This window comes from Homarus americanus, unplaced genomic scaffold, assembly GCF_018991925.1.
Source record: "Homarus americanus isolate GMGI-L3 unplaced genomic scaffold, GMGI_Hamer_2.0 scaffold11187, whole genome shotgun sequence".
Classification (NCBI taxonomy): domain Eukaryota; kingdom Metazoa; phylum Arthropoda; class Malacostraca; order Decapoda; family Nephropidae; genus Homarus; species Homarus americanus.
This window is the reverse complement of record NW_024723893.1, coordinates 304,033-322,823: the sequence shown is the minus strand read 5'-3', so window position 1 is coordinate 322,823 and position 18,791 is coordinate 304,033. Positions and strand designations below refer to the sequence as shown.

Here is an 18,791-nt window from a genome sequence, read left to right as displayed (position 1 = left end):
CCCTCCCGATGTCCGATTCAAATGGAATGTGAGATTTAGGGACTGAAGGGCTCACTACCTGACCCCTGACCCCTATAAAACTTTTCTCTTAATGTTCAACACAGTAACACAGCAAAAAGGAATGATAGAGGTGTATTATAAAGTACATGTTACTGCACTAAATGTTCCCTAATTTTTTTTATTTCCATTATGGTAGTTACTGAGGTGTGTGTCTTAGGAACAACAGGTTAATCTTAATTGGCAAGAACAATAGAACAACAGAGTTAATGTGTATATACTGTAAATACACCAACTCGGTCACACACAACGACCGCTGGCCATCATCATTTGTGTCAAGCGCTGTCCTTACTCTGTTTATTGTTGTTGACAGGCGAGAGAAATTAAAAGACGAAGACAGACAGATAACAAGACGCAAAAAGAGACAGAAAAATAATGAGAAATATAAAGCAGGAAAGCAAAAGTATTGCAGATATAATTCAGAGATAAAACGGTAAACGGATATTATATACTGTATAATAAAGATACACCTATTATGTAATAGAAAAATACACACACTCACACAAACAAAGTCAAGGAGAATGAGAACGTACCAGCGGACCAATCGACCTCTGACCTTTCCTCACTACCTGCCTACCTATGGAGACGGAAGGTGAGAAATTGGTTTACCTGCCATTCTCCTTCCCCTGCCTGTCGCCTGACCCCAAATATTGCGTAGTGAAAGTCTTTTGGCCCCCAGTCCTTATAAGTCCAAAACTTAACTTAACCTAATGTACTGTACTGTATATACGTGCACGAAATATTATATACTGTAGCGACAAGTTTCACTCAGTAAGATGGGAATTATGACGAATATGAGAAAAATAAATAAATCCTTTTAGTAAAATTAATATTTCCTTTAAAAAATTTTGCATTAAATTTCTGCTGACTTTTATTGACAAAGAAATTACATGTCCAATATTTACCAAATTTTCACTGAAATTAGTAATATTGTTCTGCTTAATAAAACTGTTCTTCTCGAAATGTTGATGGACTGTATATTTAAGTGATACTTATGGTGAAAACTATAAAGGTGATTGACACGTTTAACTGTTCAAGTTCAAGTTATTAAGTTTACATATGCTTCAACCTTATGTTATGTAAACAAAAAACAAATAGCGTGATAGATTACCTTGTGTCTCTTAGGCGGAGGTCTTGACATCACCAGTTTCAGTCCTTTTTCTTCCGCCATCATATTTTCTTACTGTTTCTTCACTTTGTCTTCTTTTCATCTGGAGGCACAATGGTATAAAGATGCTACTCATCTGTGTTGAAAACAACACAACACAGACACTAGGACCTACCCTGCAAATGTGTTAGTAGAACTGATCCCTAAAGCTGAACATTTACAAGCCTTGGTGTGTCTCAGAACCTGAGGTTGGCACCGTGATACGTATCCAGTACTGGCGGGGCAGGTGTTAGTAGTGTACGGCAGGCAGAGAACATCTAATATCCTCCCCTGACACATCGAGGCTCACGGGTCAACAAATCACAAATCTGTGGTTTATGGACCTGCATTACTGTATATAAATTTAAATTTATTTATATATCAATCTTGACTTAATAACCTTTACTTTGAGTTGTGCAGTTTAAAACTGCAACGCAGTGCAATTTTAAATGGCCAAGCTTCTAAACCGGTAACTTGCACTTAACTTAACCCTTTCTTGGTGCGTCGTGGACATGATTCTCAGTCTTTGGTGTCACAGGTTGGCACACAGAGGTAAGCGTTTGCTGCTAGGCTAATCTCCTTTTATATGTTCTCAACCTGTAAAACAAGGCAATATTAGAAGCAGAATTTATCTGTTCCTCAAACGGGCTGTTTTATGAATCAGATATACTGTGTGTATATATATATATATATATATATATATATATATATATATATATATATATATATATATATATATATATATATATATATATATACTGTATTGTATTGTATCTACAGCAACCGTTCTTAAGAAAAAACAATTTCCATGAAGGTTCCTATACCCGGCTAACCAGATTCATTAAGTATAAACTTAAAGCTAAACTAATCTAAATTTCACTCAGCATCGCTTATAGTGAATCCAAGGACAGGAAAATTTAGTTGCAATAAACTGCTAAAACTTACCACTAAAGTCACGACATGACATTGTTACGGTCACTCTTGACCTGGAGCAGCGTTTTAAGTTTACTACCACCAATAAAATCACTCTACGAAGACAACGATTATTTAACAAATTTATCTTAATAATTGATGAAAAGGATTACTATAATTACAATATATGTCATTAACGTGTTACCTATTATGGTTGCCATGGTAGTGATAAGGTTGCGTAACTGTAACACTATTAGTTCGTTAATAGGTTTCGTAAATGTTAGATTGACGGTGAGTTCATGTTTACATCTGGTCATCTTTGGTGGCATGCTCTAACAATATAAAATAAGATCACTATTTTAAATTGGTTATTACAAATTACTGAATTTTTCTAAGCATTTTGATGTCCTGTCAAAAGTATCAGTTCCATCTGACGTCAGTAACTGAGAAATTAGTTGTACATTATCATTCTGAATGAGCAAATACTAGCTGCTGCACCTCAACCAGTGACATATCCGAGTCCCACTGAGACTGAACGTTAATCTGGACTACAGGCCATGTTGTCCAAATTAGACATACGACAGGCCACCACTGATCACCTGCGAAGATTATATTTACCGAGTGATATTCATAACATCAATAATATTTACCTTAACTGATAATAATTACTCAAGGGAACTTACTGAAAAAGAGAAAAGTACCGAGAACAAGGTTAAATTACGGGAACAATTGAACAGTTTAAGTGATTAATGGTTGAGTAATGTACGTGTGCTACGCATTAAAATTTGTCAAAGAAAAAATTATATTACACATCACTACAAAAACAAGTGAAATAAATAATGATAATAATCAATTGAAATGGGATTGACTATTGCACCAGATGAACCAGTCATGTGCATCCTTACTTCTTCACTTACGAGGGTCATTCAGTGTTCGAGCTATTGACAATCATGACCCTAATATGGCCATCCTTGGTAGTGATAGTGACACGGGTTTATTCACTAGCAGTACGTCAAGAAGACCGCAGCCTCGTATAAGTCAAATGCGTATCTTTACTTTTAAAAATCTGCAAAAAAATATCTAGGATGAGGATAAATTTAATTTTGCTTTTTTGAAAATAAACTTATTAATATAACATGTAAAATTATATCAGAGATCCGTATAAGACATTTTTTTTTCACCAAATTGTTTTGAAAATTCTTCCCGCCAAGATTCTGATGTCGCCTCGTTGAATCTCATTTCGTTAACTGGCACCTTCCATGCCCTGCACAACTGAGTGAATTCCTGATACCTAAGACTACATGCTTATGCTTATGTGATAATATATTTTATAAGATACTAATACAATTTAAATAACTGATAACTATAATTTAACACGACACAAAAATAGACTAATTTATTAGGAAATTGCAGTAGTTCCTCCTACTATCCTTTCTACAGCTCTTTAAGAGATATCGTTTGTACGTACATTACTTACAATAAGCCGCAGGGATACATGACACTAACGATAAATGCAACTAGTTCATGTATAGTGTCTTTGTGTCGGAATAAGATAAATAAGAATATTTAGATACCCCCGTCACTGTTGTCATGGCAACCTCATAATAATGTTCAATTTCCATATTCATTCCACTACCCCCTTGTATATGACTTAACAATCATTTATGAATTTTTTACCTAACAACTTATAACGATAAACCTAATTTAACCTAAGCCTAACTTTATCCTAGGCCAATCTAAATTCAACTGAATCTAGACTAGCTGTAACCTAACCTTAACCATGATCTTAGCTAAATTTAACTTTAACATGGCCTAAATATAACCTTAATCTAACTTTAACCGAAGCTATTCATAATGTCATTTACCTTAACAATAACCGAAGCCATGACTAGACTGACTTTAATCTAGATTTAACCAAACCTAACTTTAAGCTAACCCAAACTTTAACTTAGTTTTAGCGTCTTACACTAACCTAACCAGTAACATTTCTTACCTTGATCTAATCTAGTTTTAATCAGACCAAACTTAAACCTAAGTGCAATTAAACCTTAACCTAACTTTAAACTAACCTAAGTGTTTCTTTACCAAAACTTAACCATAACCAACCTATAAACTAACATTAACCTTATTTAAACTATTTAGTGAACCTAACATCAGTTGAGATTGAATGTTTAAATATGATGCCATTTTTAATGTTATTTGGGTGTTAATAAGTTTGACAGGTTCTTCTATACAAGGTATTTATGGGTTGTATTTACCGTAGGAACCTTCTAGAATCTTAAATATTAGTCGTGACGAGCGCTATTTACTGATATAGATATATATATATATTTTTTTATATTCAGGGTATTACAAGGGGACCAGAAAATAATAAAACTTAACAAGGCATCAAGAGAGAACTGCCAGATAAGAGGGTAACTAGGCCTCTTCCCATTATTTCTCCTCCTACGTACCTTTATCCGTTATTCTAGCTCTCATCATTCTCCCTACACCTCCAGCAGTGTGGCAGCTAACACAAAGCACGTTGAAAACATTCCCATTGTGTTAATATACTCTATTTTTCAAGTATAAAGAGGAAAACACACAGTAATGTCAACCTACAGTCAGTTGTTGAGTGCTGTCCCGCCGTTCCCGTCTACGTTGAACGGCTCAAGTCAAATGACCATCTTTTTCTTTACTTATACATAAAATAAGATGTCGTGGGTTAAGTTTATGCAGTGTTTTATAGAATAAGTATATCATATAGTATTTAAATATATATCAACATAACAATATTATATCTTTTTCTTTTATAATGATTTAAAAATTCTTTCTGCCAAGAATCTTTTTCTGTGTAGAACGTTTTAATATATCACCCTCGGCCGACGTCTATTGTATATCTGGAGCAATATAATTTAGGCTTCATCTAATACAATAAATAAATAATTAATACAAATTATATCATAGAGAACTGTCAATGTGATAAATTCAGTAACATATAAAGCTGTTTGTTTTTCCTCTCTCTCTCTCTCTCTCTCTCTCTCTCTCTCTCTCTCTCTCTCTCTCTCTCTCATTCATTTACATATAGTGTTGGAGCGACATTTAGCTGTAATCAGCCACTAAAGACTCGTTTATGGCTGCTTCCTTAACTAGTGTTGAAATAACGATACAATTTTATGGGAAATATTAAGTACGCTCCCTGTCGCTGTCATGGTGAGAGAGAGGTTTGTATCCATAACGATTATATTTTTTCACCACAGATGAACAGGAAAAAACAGACAGTTGATAGATAAGTTAAATAGGAAGATAAAGGGAGAGTTACCCAGACAGACAGATAGCGATTGGGAAAGATAAATTGACAGACAGAGTAAAGGACAAACAAACGGAGGAAACAGAAGGAGGAAAATGATCATTACAAAAAGTGTTAGAGCGCGAAAACCAATTCCGTTAAGTGTGTCACCTAGAGGACATTCCCCTGCTCTCTCTCTCTCTCTCTCTCTCTCTCTCTCTCTCTCTCTCTCTCTCTCTCTCTCTCTTCCTGATTATGAAAGAAACAGAGAATGAGTGAAGATGAAAGAGAGCAAAACAGAAATAGAAAAAAATATATATAATGTACAGTAGATTGAGTTACTTTATCTACTGTACATGTAAATTGTACCTTTAGAAGTCGGTTAGACAGAAGGGAAGGAGAGAGGGTCAGAAAAAGGTGAAAAAGTGAGATTGAACAAGAAGAGAGGGAGAGAATGGGAGAAAGACTAAGTGACTGCAAGACTGAGAAGGAGAGATATGAAGAGAAAAGGGAGTAACTCACCTACATATATATATATATATATATATAAATGATTAAATCTCAGGACTCGATTAGTCACGTTTCATTTATTCATCGTTGCTCTCCCTCTCACACACACACGGGTACATGAAGGCTCCAGGATAATATCGTGCCACCTCTGACCCGTAGACTCCCATCTCTTAAACAATTCTGGAGATATAAACACATTTAGTATCTCTCCTTGGTAGCCATTAGATTTTATGAGACTGAACGGTGATGCCGGCAGTTGTTATAAGGTCGTTACTGCTCTTCAACAACGAAGGTCTTTAAGCGCAAAACAAGGCTAGTGGCACACAAGGCTAGTGGCACACAAGGCTAGTGGTACACAAGGCTAGTGGCACACAAGGCTAGTGGTACACAAGGCTAGTGGCACACAAGGCTAGTGGCACACAAGGCTAGTGGTACACAAGGCTAAAAACATTAAACATTATGAGATAAAACTCTATGCCAGCACAATGCGGAAACTGCTACAGTATTATGCCTTCTTGGTCCTCGTCTCGCTGCCAGACGTACGAAATTAATGGCGTGGGTATGGTGTTGTACCGCACCATACACCCACGCATCTGTATACACACACTCACACACGCACACACACATACACAAGCATACATACATACCTACCGACCTAACTACACACTGGACCAAACGATTTAAAGTTGCAGTGCTCTCTCTCTCTCTCTCTCTCACTAACTCTCCCTCACTCTCCCACACTCTCACCAACTCCTCCTCAATCTCACTAACTCTCCCTCACTCTCCCACAGCCTCCGGGACGTGCATGTCATCAGGTGGTCAGCGCGAGGGGTCAGAGTGCCGCAGCGATTCGGAATGTAACGCTGGCCTTATCTGTGACATGGGCGCCTGTGTCATGTTCCAGGGCAAGAAACGCTACAGTAAGTCATCCCAGGGTTCATCCTAGGCCATACTAGGTCAGCGTTGGTAGGTGAATCTAGATCATACCAGGTATCGTAAGGTCTTCCCATTACTTGTATATCAATAAAAAAATTCCTGATTACAGTACAGACTTGTTCACTCGTATGAATATTTATGAGTAATGACTCCTTAACTTACCTCTTTATACTGAGTCCCTGACCTCCGCCCCCCCCCCCTGGTGTTTACATCAACTCACTCAGGTGTATACACTAACACTTCCTGATGTTTAATATAATAATATTGTCTGGTGTTTACACAAACAGTCCTTCATATTTTTACTGATGAATGTTTACACTAACACTCCCCGGTATTTATATTGCCTGGTGTGTACATTAGCACTGCTGGTGTGTACACTGACACTGCCTGGTGTTTCAGATGAGCCCTGCACAGTGAGTTCTGAGTGTGAGGTTGGTCGAGGTCTGTGTTGTCAGGTCGTCCGCCGTCACCGCCAGGCGCCTAAGACGGTAACTACCCTACTGTTCGTTGAGTCTTGTTACACTTACTCTACAGTTTGTTAACGCCTGATTTACCTATAACTGCAGTACCGTAAAGTAACAAGTACAGGTTTAGCTTCTTAGTATGTCATTCATAGATTACGTATAGCACAAAGTTTATATCTATAGAAGGTAAATCGTTCAGAGGAAGACCACCTCTGTATGAAGATAGCTATTGACCTCTTGAGTAAGTTCTGGTTAATTTTGTCTTCTATAAAACTGTTACAGTCCAGAGGTTAACTGGTTACTGATTCCTGAGTAAACCGTAACAGTATCGGTAGATTCACAACCATATGTTTTCTTCTTCAATGTTCAATATCTTTTTTATTTTCAGGTGAAAATCTCACACTGGAAAATTACAATGCCTTAAACTAACACTCTAACCACTAACACATTAATGAAACCACTAAGCTGTGATCCGCATCTAACAACTTTCTTCACACTAACAACCTGTCACACTAACAAGCAACTAACTGACTAACCTTTCAAAGTCACTAACCACCTCCCTCCCTCCCCCAGCTGTGTGGGTACTTCAAGGACCCCATGATCTGCATCGGTCACGTCGCCACAGACCAGGTAAAGGCAGAGTCCTCCAAGCAGTAAGATGCTCAAGCTGTCACTTGATGTGTTCTCCGTGATCCCTGTGAGTCCGTGAGCCTGTGAGTCCGTGAGCCTGAGTCCGTGTCCCTCCTTTACTCTCTCTTGTCTGCTTGTTTTACCTCCGTCTTAGACTCTCTTGGTCTCTTTCGTCTCTTTCGTGGTTTATCGTGTCCTTTCTTCTCTCTAATCTCTCGCCGTTCGTCTAAGATTCTTCCTCTCCTCTTCGCTGGTCTAAAGTCCTTCCTCACATTGTAATATCTGAGGGGTTTTCGACGCTTTGGTTTAGTCGGATTCTCGTTATTTTCATCATTGTGGTGAACTTAAGAACTTCTGGCATTCACAAATTTATTCTCTCAACTCTAGGAAGGTTTTGACAGCTCTATGGTAAGTTCAACAGGTGACTTGGCTGACGTCTGGATATCCTTTCATTATGGTATTATATTTTCCTTTGACATTGCTAGATTTTTTATTTTTTTCAATATTAAAAGTTGATTGAGATGTGAAGTTTGATTTTGAATTCTAAAATATTGCCTAGATTTTTTTTTTTTTTTTTATTGACTGATATTAATTCTTTTTGGTATTGTCTGATGTTAGGTATTCTGTCATTAGTTTATTCTAAGTATTATAATATTGCATGATTTTAAGTGCAACATGATTTTGAACTTTTGACGTACTATTAAAACAGAAATTTCGTCATTAATAAAATGTTAGAATAGAAAGTTCGTCATTAATAAAACTTTAGAATAGAAAGTTCATCATTAATAAAACTTTAGAATAGAAATTTCGTCATTAATAAAACTTTAGAATAGAAATTTTGCCTTTAATAAAACTTTAGAATAGAAAGTTCGTCATTAATAAAACTTTAGAATAGAAAGTTCGTCATTAATAAAACTTTAGAATAGAAAGTTTGTCATTAAACTATTCTACTGTTAATTAATATTCCCGGGAAATGATAACAAAGGTTTAAGATAATGATGTTTGATAATGTTGAATAAGTATTAGTGATCACATGAAGATTAGCCCCCCAGCTTAATTTACCTGATGATTAAACACTCTATAATTACCTGAGGGATTAGGTTAGGTTAGGTTAGGTTAGGTTATGCGTTGTTCTCATGTTTCCTTTTATTTGTTCTTTATTTATTTATCACTCTCTCTCTCTCTCTATTTTTCGCATACCCTCTTTCTCTCTCCCTATCCTACTTACTCACACATATTCTCTCTCTTCTCTATCTCTCCATCCATCTATCTTCCTTACTCACGGATACTCTCTCTCTTCCTTACGCATATTCTCTCTCTCTCTCTCTCTCTCTCTCTCTTCCTTACTCACACATCCTCTCTCTCCTCCTCCAAAATCCTCTTCTTTCAGTCTTAACAAAAAGTAATATTTTCTAAACTTCAAAGGGAAAATTTTTCACGTAAAGATCTTGTGTTGATAACTTTTTTTTGTCATCTCCTTGTTAAAACATCCGCTCTGTGTGTGCACGTGTGTGTGTGTGTGTGTGTGTGTGTGTGTGTGTGTGTGTATTACACTTTTTGTTCGTAATATTTGGGGAAACAATTTTTACGTCCCCGGTTTCTTTGACCAGTTAATTGTATGACGTTTTCTTTCTTATCTTGACTACAGAGTTTTGTCGCCTTTCAATTTTAATATGGAAAGGTTAATGGTGTAGTGTTAAATATGGGGATATTCTCTGTCTATCTGTCTGTCTGTTTGTCTGTCTGTCTGTCTAAAATTCTAAATCATTATCTGTTCATCTGTCTGTCTGTCTAAATCATTATCTCTCTGTATGTCTGTTCATCTGTCTGTCTGTCTAAATCATTATCTCTCTGTCTGTCTGCCTATCTGTATGTCTGTCTAAATCATTATCTCTCTGTCTGTCTGTCTAAATCATTATTTGTCTGTCTGTCTGTCTGTCTGTTCAAATCATTATCTGTCTGTCTGTCTAAATCATTATCTGTCTGTCTGTCTAAATCATTATCTGTCTGTGTGTATGTATAAATCTATATCTGTCTATCTGTCTATCTGCCTATCTGTCTATTAATTTGGTGTCAGATGGATAATTTTTTCTGATTTTGAGGTTAAAAGTAAAGTTATATAGTAAACAATGACTTGACATTTCCCGTCTATCTGTCTGTCTGTGTGTCTGCCTTTCTGTCTGTCTCTCTGTTGATCTTATGGTGCGACGGGGATAAATTAATTGGAAAGCTATCGTCTGTTTGTAAGGTCATGATAGGTCAGAGGTCAAAGGTCAATCTGTATCAAGATCCGTTCATGATAATATTGATTTTGTCTCTGTGTGACCTGTTAAAAGGCTCTGTTAGGACGTGTTAAAAGGCTCTGTTTGTGACGTGTTAAATGGTCCTAATTGTTACGTGTTAAAAGGCTCTGTTTGTGACGTGTTAAATGGTCCTAATTGTTACGTGTTAAAAGGCTCTGTTTGTGATATGTTATCTTAATGGACTCTGCTGGACATTTGCTACTTTATATGGTTGTGTCTGTTACTTGCTATCTTTGAAAGGTTCTATTTGTTACTTGTTATCTTTAAATGTCTACAATTGTTACTTGATAGCTTAAAAAGGCTGTGTTTGTTACTTGTTATCTTAGAAAAAGGCTCCATTTGTTACTATCTATAAAAGGCTGTGTTTGTTACTTGTTATCTTAAAAAAGGCTCCGTTTGTTACTTGTTATCTTAAAGAAGGCTCTGTTTCTTACTTGTTATCTTAAAAAAGGCTCCGTTTGTTACTTGTTATCTTAAAAAAGGCTCTGTTTGTTACTTGTTATCTTAAAAAAGGCTCCGTTTGTTACTTGTTATCTTAAAAAGGCTCCGTTTGTTACTGTCTATCTATAAAAGGCTGTGTTTGTTACTTGCTATCTTTTAAAGGCTAAATTATGTGACTTTCAACCCTAAAAACGGCTAAGTTTATTGCATGCTATCTTGAAAAGGCTATTTTTTTTTACTTGCTATATTAAAAGACTCAATTAAATACATGCTATCATATAAGGTAATCTGTCTTTACTCGTTATATTTCAAAAATTCTATTCTTAAGTTACCATTTGTAATAAGCACTGGTTATCACTTGCTAATTAAAATTCTATATATATCAATTCCTATCTTAAAATGCTACCTTAAATGTCAGTCAGCTTAAGACCACATTCATTAACTATATATATCCCCCTATTATCTATATGTAACGTCTATATAAACATTCCTTATATCCTTAAATAAACTTGATGTAATATGTAATTTTATGTATTTTGTATCAGCTTCATGTAATTTTGTTTAATATTTATGTATTTTAATTAATGTATATTTATGTATTGTTGGATGACGTGGTTATGTCGTATCGGGTTTTTTTATATTATTGTTTATTTACATTATTATATTTATCGATCTTTGTAAAATCTCGCAGTGATCATGTGAGTGGTGATAATCTTGGTGATATTACTGGTGAGTATCTTAATAACTATCCTGGTGACCGTACTGGTGATATTACTGGTGAGTATCTTAAGAACTATCCTGGTGACTATTACTGGTGATATTACTGGTGAGTATCTTAAGAACTATCCTGGTGACCGTACTGGTGATATTACTGGTGAGTATCATAACCACACTTCTCAATGACTCTACTGGTGAAGTCTCCAATAATGATGTTCTTGGTGACTTTACTGGTGACTCTTATCTCACCATTACAGATCGAGCACGTCGTTGACCACACCAAGGGAGAGAAGAGACTGACAGGCAAGACTCACGACTTCGTTACCATCTGGGATCGACGTTGTTAACCTATACTGGCACTAGTAACTCTTACACGGCACTTGAATGAGGGTATGACCACAACAAACATTCTTTTAGGTCCTACGATAAACAAAACTAGGATAAAAGAACATCCTGAATGGTTCCTTTAGTGAGGGATAGTCTTATATATCCTTAATGAGAGAAAGGATACTAATAAAACATCCTTGTAGGACCTAAAATTATATGATTAATAAAATATCCTTTAAATGAGAGAATAGCCTGAATAGTATCCGTAAATTATAGGATAGTTTTTAAAGACATCCTTAAATAAGAGGGATAGTATTTTAGACATCCCTTAAGTAAAATGGATAGTTTTAAAACACCTATCCAAGGAATGGGAGGATAGTCTTAGAATTTTCTTTACTCTAGGGGATAGTCATAAACATATCTTTTCAATGTCTTAAATGAAGGGATAGTCTTAACCTATCCACTGTATATTTTAAGGTTTGTCTTTAAGTGAGGGAATAGTCTTAAAACATCCTTAGTGGACAGGAAAAATCTTAAGGTGTTACTTGCATGAAAGAACTACATAAGTTGTTCAGGTTTTCCATCTGTAATAAACACTTCTCTTTATTTGCCATATTTTGATTCGATTCAGACTTCATTTAATCATAATTAGATGAATAATTGTATTTCATTAACCTGTAAGAGAGTTTTGTCAAATCACAGGTTAATATAAGTCGTTTAAATGAAATTTGTGGTTAATTTGGTTAATTTTAGTGATGAAGAGGTTATTTTTTATTGAGGATTTATGAAGTAGAGTTTATGATCCGTTGTAGTAAGAATAACAGTGAATTTTCTTGTAAGATCTTTAACTACGAGTCTCTCTCAGTCAAGTGAAGCGTAAGAGTTTTTAATTAAAAGTGTGAATCTTGCTGTATTTGGAGGCCAGAGTGTCTAGTGTAAAGATTTTGAACTTATACCACATATTGTTGCATTTATGTGTATTTCGTGAGTATTCGCGAGCATGATAGATAAGATATACAATGTTTAGACATAATTTTGTCTTCAGTATAACCACGACTAACACTCACACGTCTTATCATACATATCTAAGTGATAGGGAAAGGCTCTTAGATCCAAAGGTTCTGAATCAGAAATAGGGAAATTATACAAATATAGACTAGATGATTAATAAACAAAGGACGATCAATAGTTCGCTCCGTTTAGTACTTCGATTCCATGTTGGGTGATTATCCAGGAGTTCCAACCCCAAGCCCATGCCAGCTATGAGCCCGGTACCGGTATTTATTGTTCCCTCCTCGTCGTCTATAGACCGTAACATTATTCAGTCTTTAAGGAGCATGGGACTGGGTGTTGGGCCGTGAGAGTACCTTTGTGTGGCAAACTATACTTATTATTATTATCATAATCGGTGTCTTGAGACTAGAAAGTAATAACTAGACTAAAATATTACCGCAGGCATGGTGTTTCGTGTGGCGTTCTTGTAAATGTGGATTATCTGTACTAGCCCAGGCAGCTCCTGACCGTGGGCGTTCTTTTAACCTTTGACAGATTCTTGTTGTACATCTTGGTACTTCCTCACCAGGAAGAGAGATGAACTTTAACAAAACCACCTTGGAATATGGCCCTCACAGCGGCCATCTTCCACCGTGGTTGTCTGGTAGACCATTTGTCCAAATTAGGCAGATAATTGCACTGAATAAATGTAAATTGAATTTTTTATGTATCTTTCTCTCCTACAAATCATATCTAAGATAATTATATACTAGTTTTTTCTCATATGTTATTAAAAGATTCTTTACCTAGCAGCTCATTAATCTTAATTAGCGTAATTACTAATAACAAACACTTTTGATACTTGTAAGACAACATTTCAAGAAATTCTTATTATACCAAAACAACAAATACCATCAGCTGTCTTCTGACCAATCACGATGAAGTCTCTTGTGACGTCACTTGATAAAATGACGTCATAGAAATAATGACGTCATATCAGAGCTGTTTATCTATAGTCACTAACTTGTTGTATTATTACCTATGATCTTATATCTGGACAATTAAACTATATTCTAAATGCTCTCCGTGTTTCAGTTCTCATCAACCAAAACAACAGAAAATGTGTACAAATATACTGATATTTATACATACATACATACATACATACATACATACATACATACATACATAAATACATACATACATACATAAATACAGTACATACATAAGAAATAATAATAACAATAAATAAACTATAGTTTTATGGTATGTTATTTTTATCCCATTGAAACTAAACCCAAACATAAAACATCAACTCAACCTTTACCATCTGATGATAAATGAGTCACAGTATACATAAGATACATAAAATATGAATACTTAAAATTTCTGCAATCACAGGCCGGGTAGCACAGGCCGAGTAACACAAGCCGGGTAACACAGGCCGGGTAACAACAGCCGAGTAACACAGGCCGAGTAACACAGGCCGGGTAACACAGGCCGGGTAACACAGGCTTAACCGGGTAACACAGGCCGAGTTGCTGAGCAGTGTAACAGGCCGGGTAACACAGGCCGGGTAACACAGGCCGGGTAACACAGGCCGAGTAACACAGGCCGGGTAACACAGGCCGGGTAACACAGGCCGGGTAACACAGGCCGGGTAACACAGGCCGAGTAACACAGGCCGGGTAACACAGGCCGGGTAACACAGGCCGGGTAACACAGGCCGGGTAACACAGGCCGGGTAACACAGGCCGGGTAACACAGGCCGAGTAACACAGGCCGGGTAATACAGGCCGAGTAACACAGGCCGGGTAGCACAAGCCGGGTAATACAGGCCGGGTAACACAGGCCAGGTAACACAGGCCGGAAAAAAGTATAAAACATTATCCACAACTCACAAGTTCCCGCCAGTTTTACCAACCGTGACAACGCTCCTCACTGCAAAACAACTGGATATTCCTGGCATACACTTGGCCTGATGTGCTGTAATTGTTCATTCTAATTCATGTTGTACTTGAAAGTGAAAAAAAAGTAAGTGAAAGTGGGTCCCATAGACATGACTGCCCGATAGAGACATTGTATACTAAGCCTTCGGTACACTTGAGGGAGCATAGATGTTCCATTCGACAGCAATCACTTTCCTACTTGTAAATTTAGGCTCCCATTTATAGCTAGGTGAACTGGGAGTGACCGAGATCGAATAATCAACCCCTGGAACAGGAGGTGAGCACTAAACCGCCGCACTATATTAAATAAACTACTTGAAAATTCCGTAATTAGTGATTATTTTTTAATGAGTTGACTGTTATCAAAACGTAAAAAAAAAAATCCCAAGCTTCTAAACGCTTGATTCTTTATCGTATATATCACCTGGATGAAATGAGCTTAATTATTATTATTTTTTTTTTACGGGAATTAGCCCATCCAGACAATAATAATAATAATAATAATAATAATAATAATAATAATAATAATAATAATAATAATAATAAAGAACAGTTACTATGCCACATTAATCTCTCATTATGCATTACAGTGTATTATCTCTTCGGCATCAAATACACTTCTTTCTTTTTCTTGATAATTGAATTTACTGTACATTATTGTATTTGTCATTTATATTTATTCAAGCAGTAGAAAATATCGTTTATGGAAGTGAATCGCAAACCTTAACGTTCCCGCCTAAATGTTCATCTGAGGGAATTTAATTAACAGCTACTGTACCATATTCATCCTCATTTGATATTACAGTATATTATCTCTTTAGCATGAAACACATACCTTTCTTTTTCTAAATACGTAATTAATTATTTTTATTCAAGCAATGGAAAATGTGGTTTATGGAAAGTGAATCGCAATTTTTGGCGGTCCCGGCTTCCCGCCTAAATGGTCTCAGCAGTCAACGTCAGGCTGTCGCGGGGAGTGTTCCTGGTTTACTGGTGCTTTTTTCTAATAGCTCTGTGTTAAATCGTTGGTTCGAATAATTATAATATTGAAAGAAACTCAAGAAAGCTTACTGAAGTTCTTATATAGGAAGTTAATTGTGAGCTGACACCCAGGAGACAAGGTTACAGCGCTCAGGCGTAGAGGTGAGGCGCTTAGTCATTATTTTACTGTTTTTGTTACGGTGTATTTAATGAATTTCAAATAACATTAATCGTGTACTAACATGAATTACACGTGGATTAGTTACATTTCATTATTTTGGTTTACGTCTATCGTATATTTTAGGAACTTTCAATGAAGATATTCACAACAGGTATGGCCCATAATGACTGATAGACATAAGCTTACATTATGATAGATACAGAACATGCCGTAGCCGCTATTAAAAATACAGTTATCAAACAAGATTAGGAATACCGTAGAGTATCCATCACTAAATGTTTACGGAGCAAAGTTGTGCTACACTGACTGACGAGCAATAACTTCTCTTACTTATTTAAAAAATACCTATTAATATAGTCACTTCATTATTGTTTCAGCTGATTGAAAGAACCTATATATATATATATATATATATATATATATATATATATATATATATATATATATATATATATAAAATAGTCATGTAAATGAATAATGTCACGATTTCCAGAAACATTCAATCAGCAAGTGGTATCTGGCAACTAAAAGACGCTTATTTTCATTTTTATTTTTTCGAGGTGAAACATAATTCTGTGAAATAGTAACAAAAATTAATCAATAAAAGCAAAAGCAGTTTTTCATAAGAAAATTGTACCTTGAAGAAAATACAAAATACTGTCTGCCAGTCTCTCCTTATTGCATTGTTTTCATTATACTTTATATTATGCATAGGTGAGGTGTTTTGTAACGGCGTCGGTGAAGATCGCAGGTATTGTAGTTCGTAACGGAAATTGTCTCGTGTAGGCTAAACAGTTACTGAATTCGAAAATATGTAAATGTTGCTTTTTGAGATAAATGATGGGGGAGGGAATGACGATGCCGTAACCGTATTCTACTGTTATTCAAATGAAGGCTACATATTCTAGCTTATAAATCAAGGAATAGTGGAAATTTTGGTATAGCGAAAGGCCGAGAGCCCCCATATTGTTCGTAATAACAAAGTACAAGTTATTATCCTTTACCTTTACACTGACCTTCCTTAAAACGCTTCTTACTAATTAATAAGAATTTTCGTAAATATGATTTCCTTAATCCAATTTTGTTTCTGTTTCATTCTTTTAATCTTGTCCCATCTTTCTGATATAGCAGCGTTACAAGGACCCAAGACTATTTACACCTCTCGTATACAGAGTGAATCATACAACATCCACATCGATGCACAAAGCTTCATAACAAATCGACATATTAATTTGTCAGGCAAAAAAAAATAAAATAAAAGGTACTGTATATATCATTTCCGTGTGACATAAGCAACTGACCCTATTATGAATGAAGTGCTTGTGGAAAGTTTCCAATAAATCTCTTAAAAACTTAATTGCTTATATAAGCTGTACTACACTCCTTGGCTTATAGAAAGTATGGAATGACAGGACACGAAGAATTATAAAGTTCAATAAACTTTTTTTTCAGCATCTGACTTGACAGGTAGTGTGTTTTGTTTTTGTTTTTTCAAGGGGATTTTTTTTAAGGGCCACTTCTCCTTTACCAAACGTCCTCCCCAATGTACAAGTATACTACCTTATCAAAAATACCGTCATACCTCCCCCTACCCCCCTCCACCTCGCGCGGTTATACTGCACCCATATACTTTACTGTTAATTACTGTATGATCACATAAACCCCCAAAATTTAGCTTCCATTAAAAAAAATATAAAACAATAATTTGTATATTTTCATAATTATAATAATTTATACTAAAATGTCCATAGCTGAGCAATGGATAAATTAATAAGTTTGAAAATTATAACACACATAAAATAAGGTTATGTTTACTGAGCTTGTGAGTGATGCTTAGTTCTTGCAGAAAATAAATGGTCTTGTTGGGGTCACCATGCTCTTAGACAAGCGAGACAAAACCAAACGTAAGAGAGAATGAAGAAGGAGGACAAGGGGGGAACTACAGTATGTGTTTGATCATGTGCAATAACAGTTGGGTGGGTGTACTGTACAGTGAGCTACAAAAGTATCTTTTCAGTTTTGTCTGGTGATATTTTTTGAAGGTGGTGAAAAATAATAACTAAATTACCTCGCCTTTATTATGAGCAGTTGGTATTCCATATGAGACGAGAAAACCTTTCTATATGGAACGTGAAAGATGTCATGGTTCGAAACATCCAAAATGGTTAATGTGGTAGATGATATATTTCACAGTCATGATAAATGGGCAACCCAGGATCAGTGCTCCAGGCTCGCCAACTGTTAAAAGGTATCCCAGAGAGCATGTCTCAAGTACAGTATTCACCGATACATTCATTCAGAACTGGGACGATAGCTTTGTTGCTTACTGTACATCAGGAAAATACTGATCTCGGTGAGGAAAGATGTCTGGTCTTTTGTCTGCAAATGGGTCTAACATGAGAGAGAAACGGGGAATGGGAGGCCCGGGGAGGGAGGCGGATACCAAACACTACCGTCGTCTCCGCCACTGCTGGCTGACATAGTAAGCGCTACTAACACTACAACTGTCTTCACTTATTTATATATCATTTTCTGAATCATAGCCATACACACACTACTACTACTACTACTACTACTACTACTACTACAACTACTTTGCTGTCACTCGGAATCGAGTATGACGATCATCCAGCTATGATACTATGACATGAGATATTAAGGATGTCACCTTCGTTGGTGAGCAAGAGGTGACTATTATAGAGAGGCCGAAACGGGACCAGCCGTACACACACACACAGGTCAACGGATAATCCATTAAAAAAAACATTATTTGATATTTATTTTGTTTTATATTCATAGCTGTACAAAAACACTGAATGAAGCATCACATAGATTATAGCACAGAACACGATATTCACCACAGGAATAAAAACTTCACACAGTTTATTTAATCTTGTGAATAAGTTTAAAAAATTAATGATATTGGAAGTCTATTTCAAGTTTGGCAGTTCACATCTGATTTTGGCACTTTTATT

At 36.0% G+C, this 18,791-nt stretch overlaps 1 protein-coding gene across 1 annotated transcript in view; it reads left to right on the top strand.

Annotated features, from left to right (window-relative positions):
- Positions 1 to 13,786, top strand: part of LOC121863988 (ITG-like peptide) — a 70,596-nt gene extending 56,810 nt beyond the window's left edge. Inside the window, exons 3-6 of the mRNA XM_042362865.1 lie at positions 6,686 to 6,814; positions 7,230 to 7,318; positions 7,868 to 7,924; positions 11,643 to 13,786. Coding sequence (XP_042218799.1) covers positions 6,686 to 6,814; positions 7,230 to 7,318; positions 7,868 to 7,924; positions 11,643 to 11,732 — 365 coding nt within the window. The 3' untranslated portion in view covers positions 11,733 to 13,786. The remainder of the gene's footprint in view (positions 1 to 6,685; positions 6,815 to 7,229; positions 7,319 to 7,867; positions 7,925 to 11,642) is intronic.
- Positions 13,787 to 18,791: the final 5,005 nt, after the last annotated feature.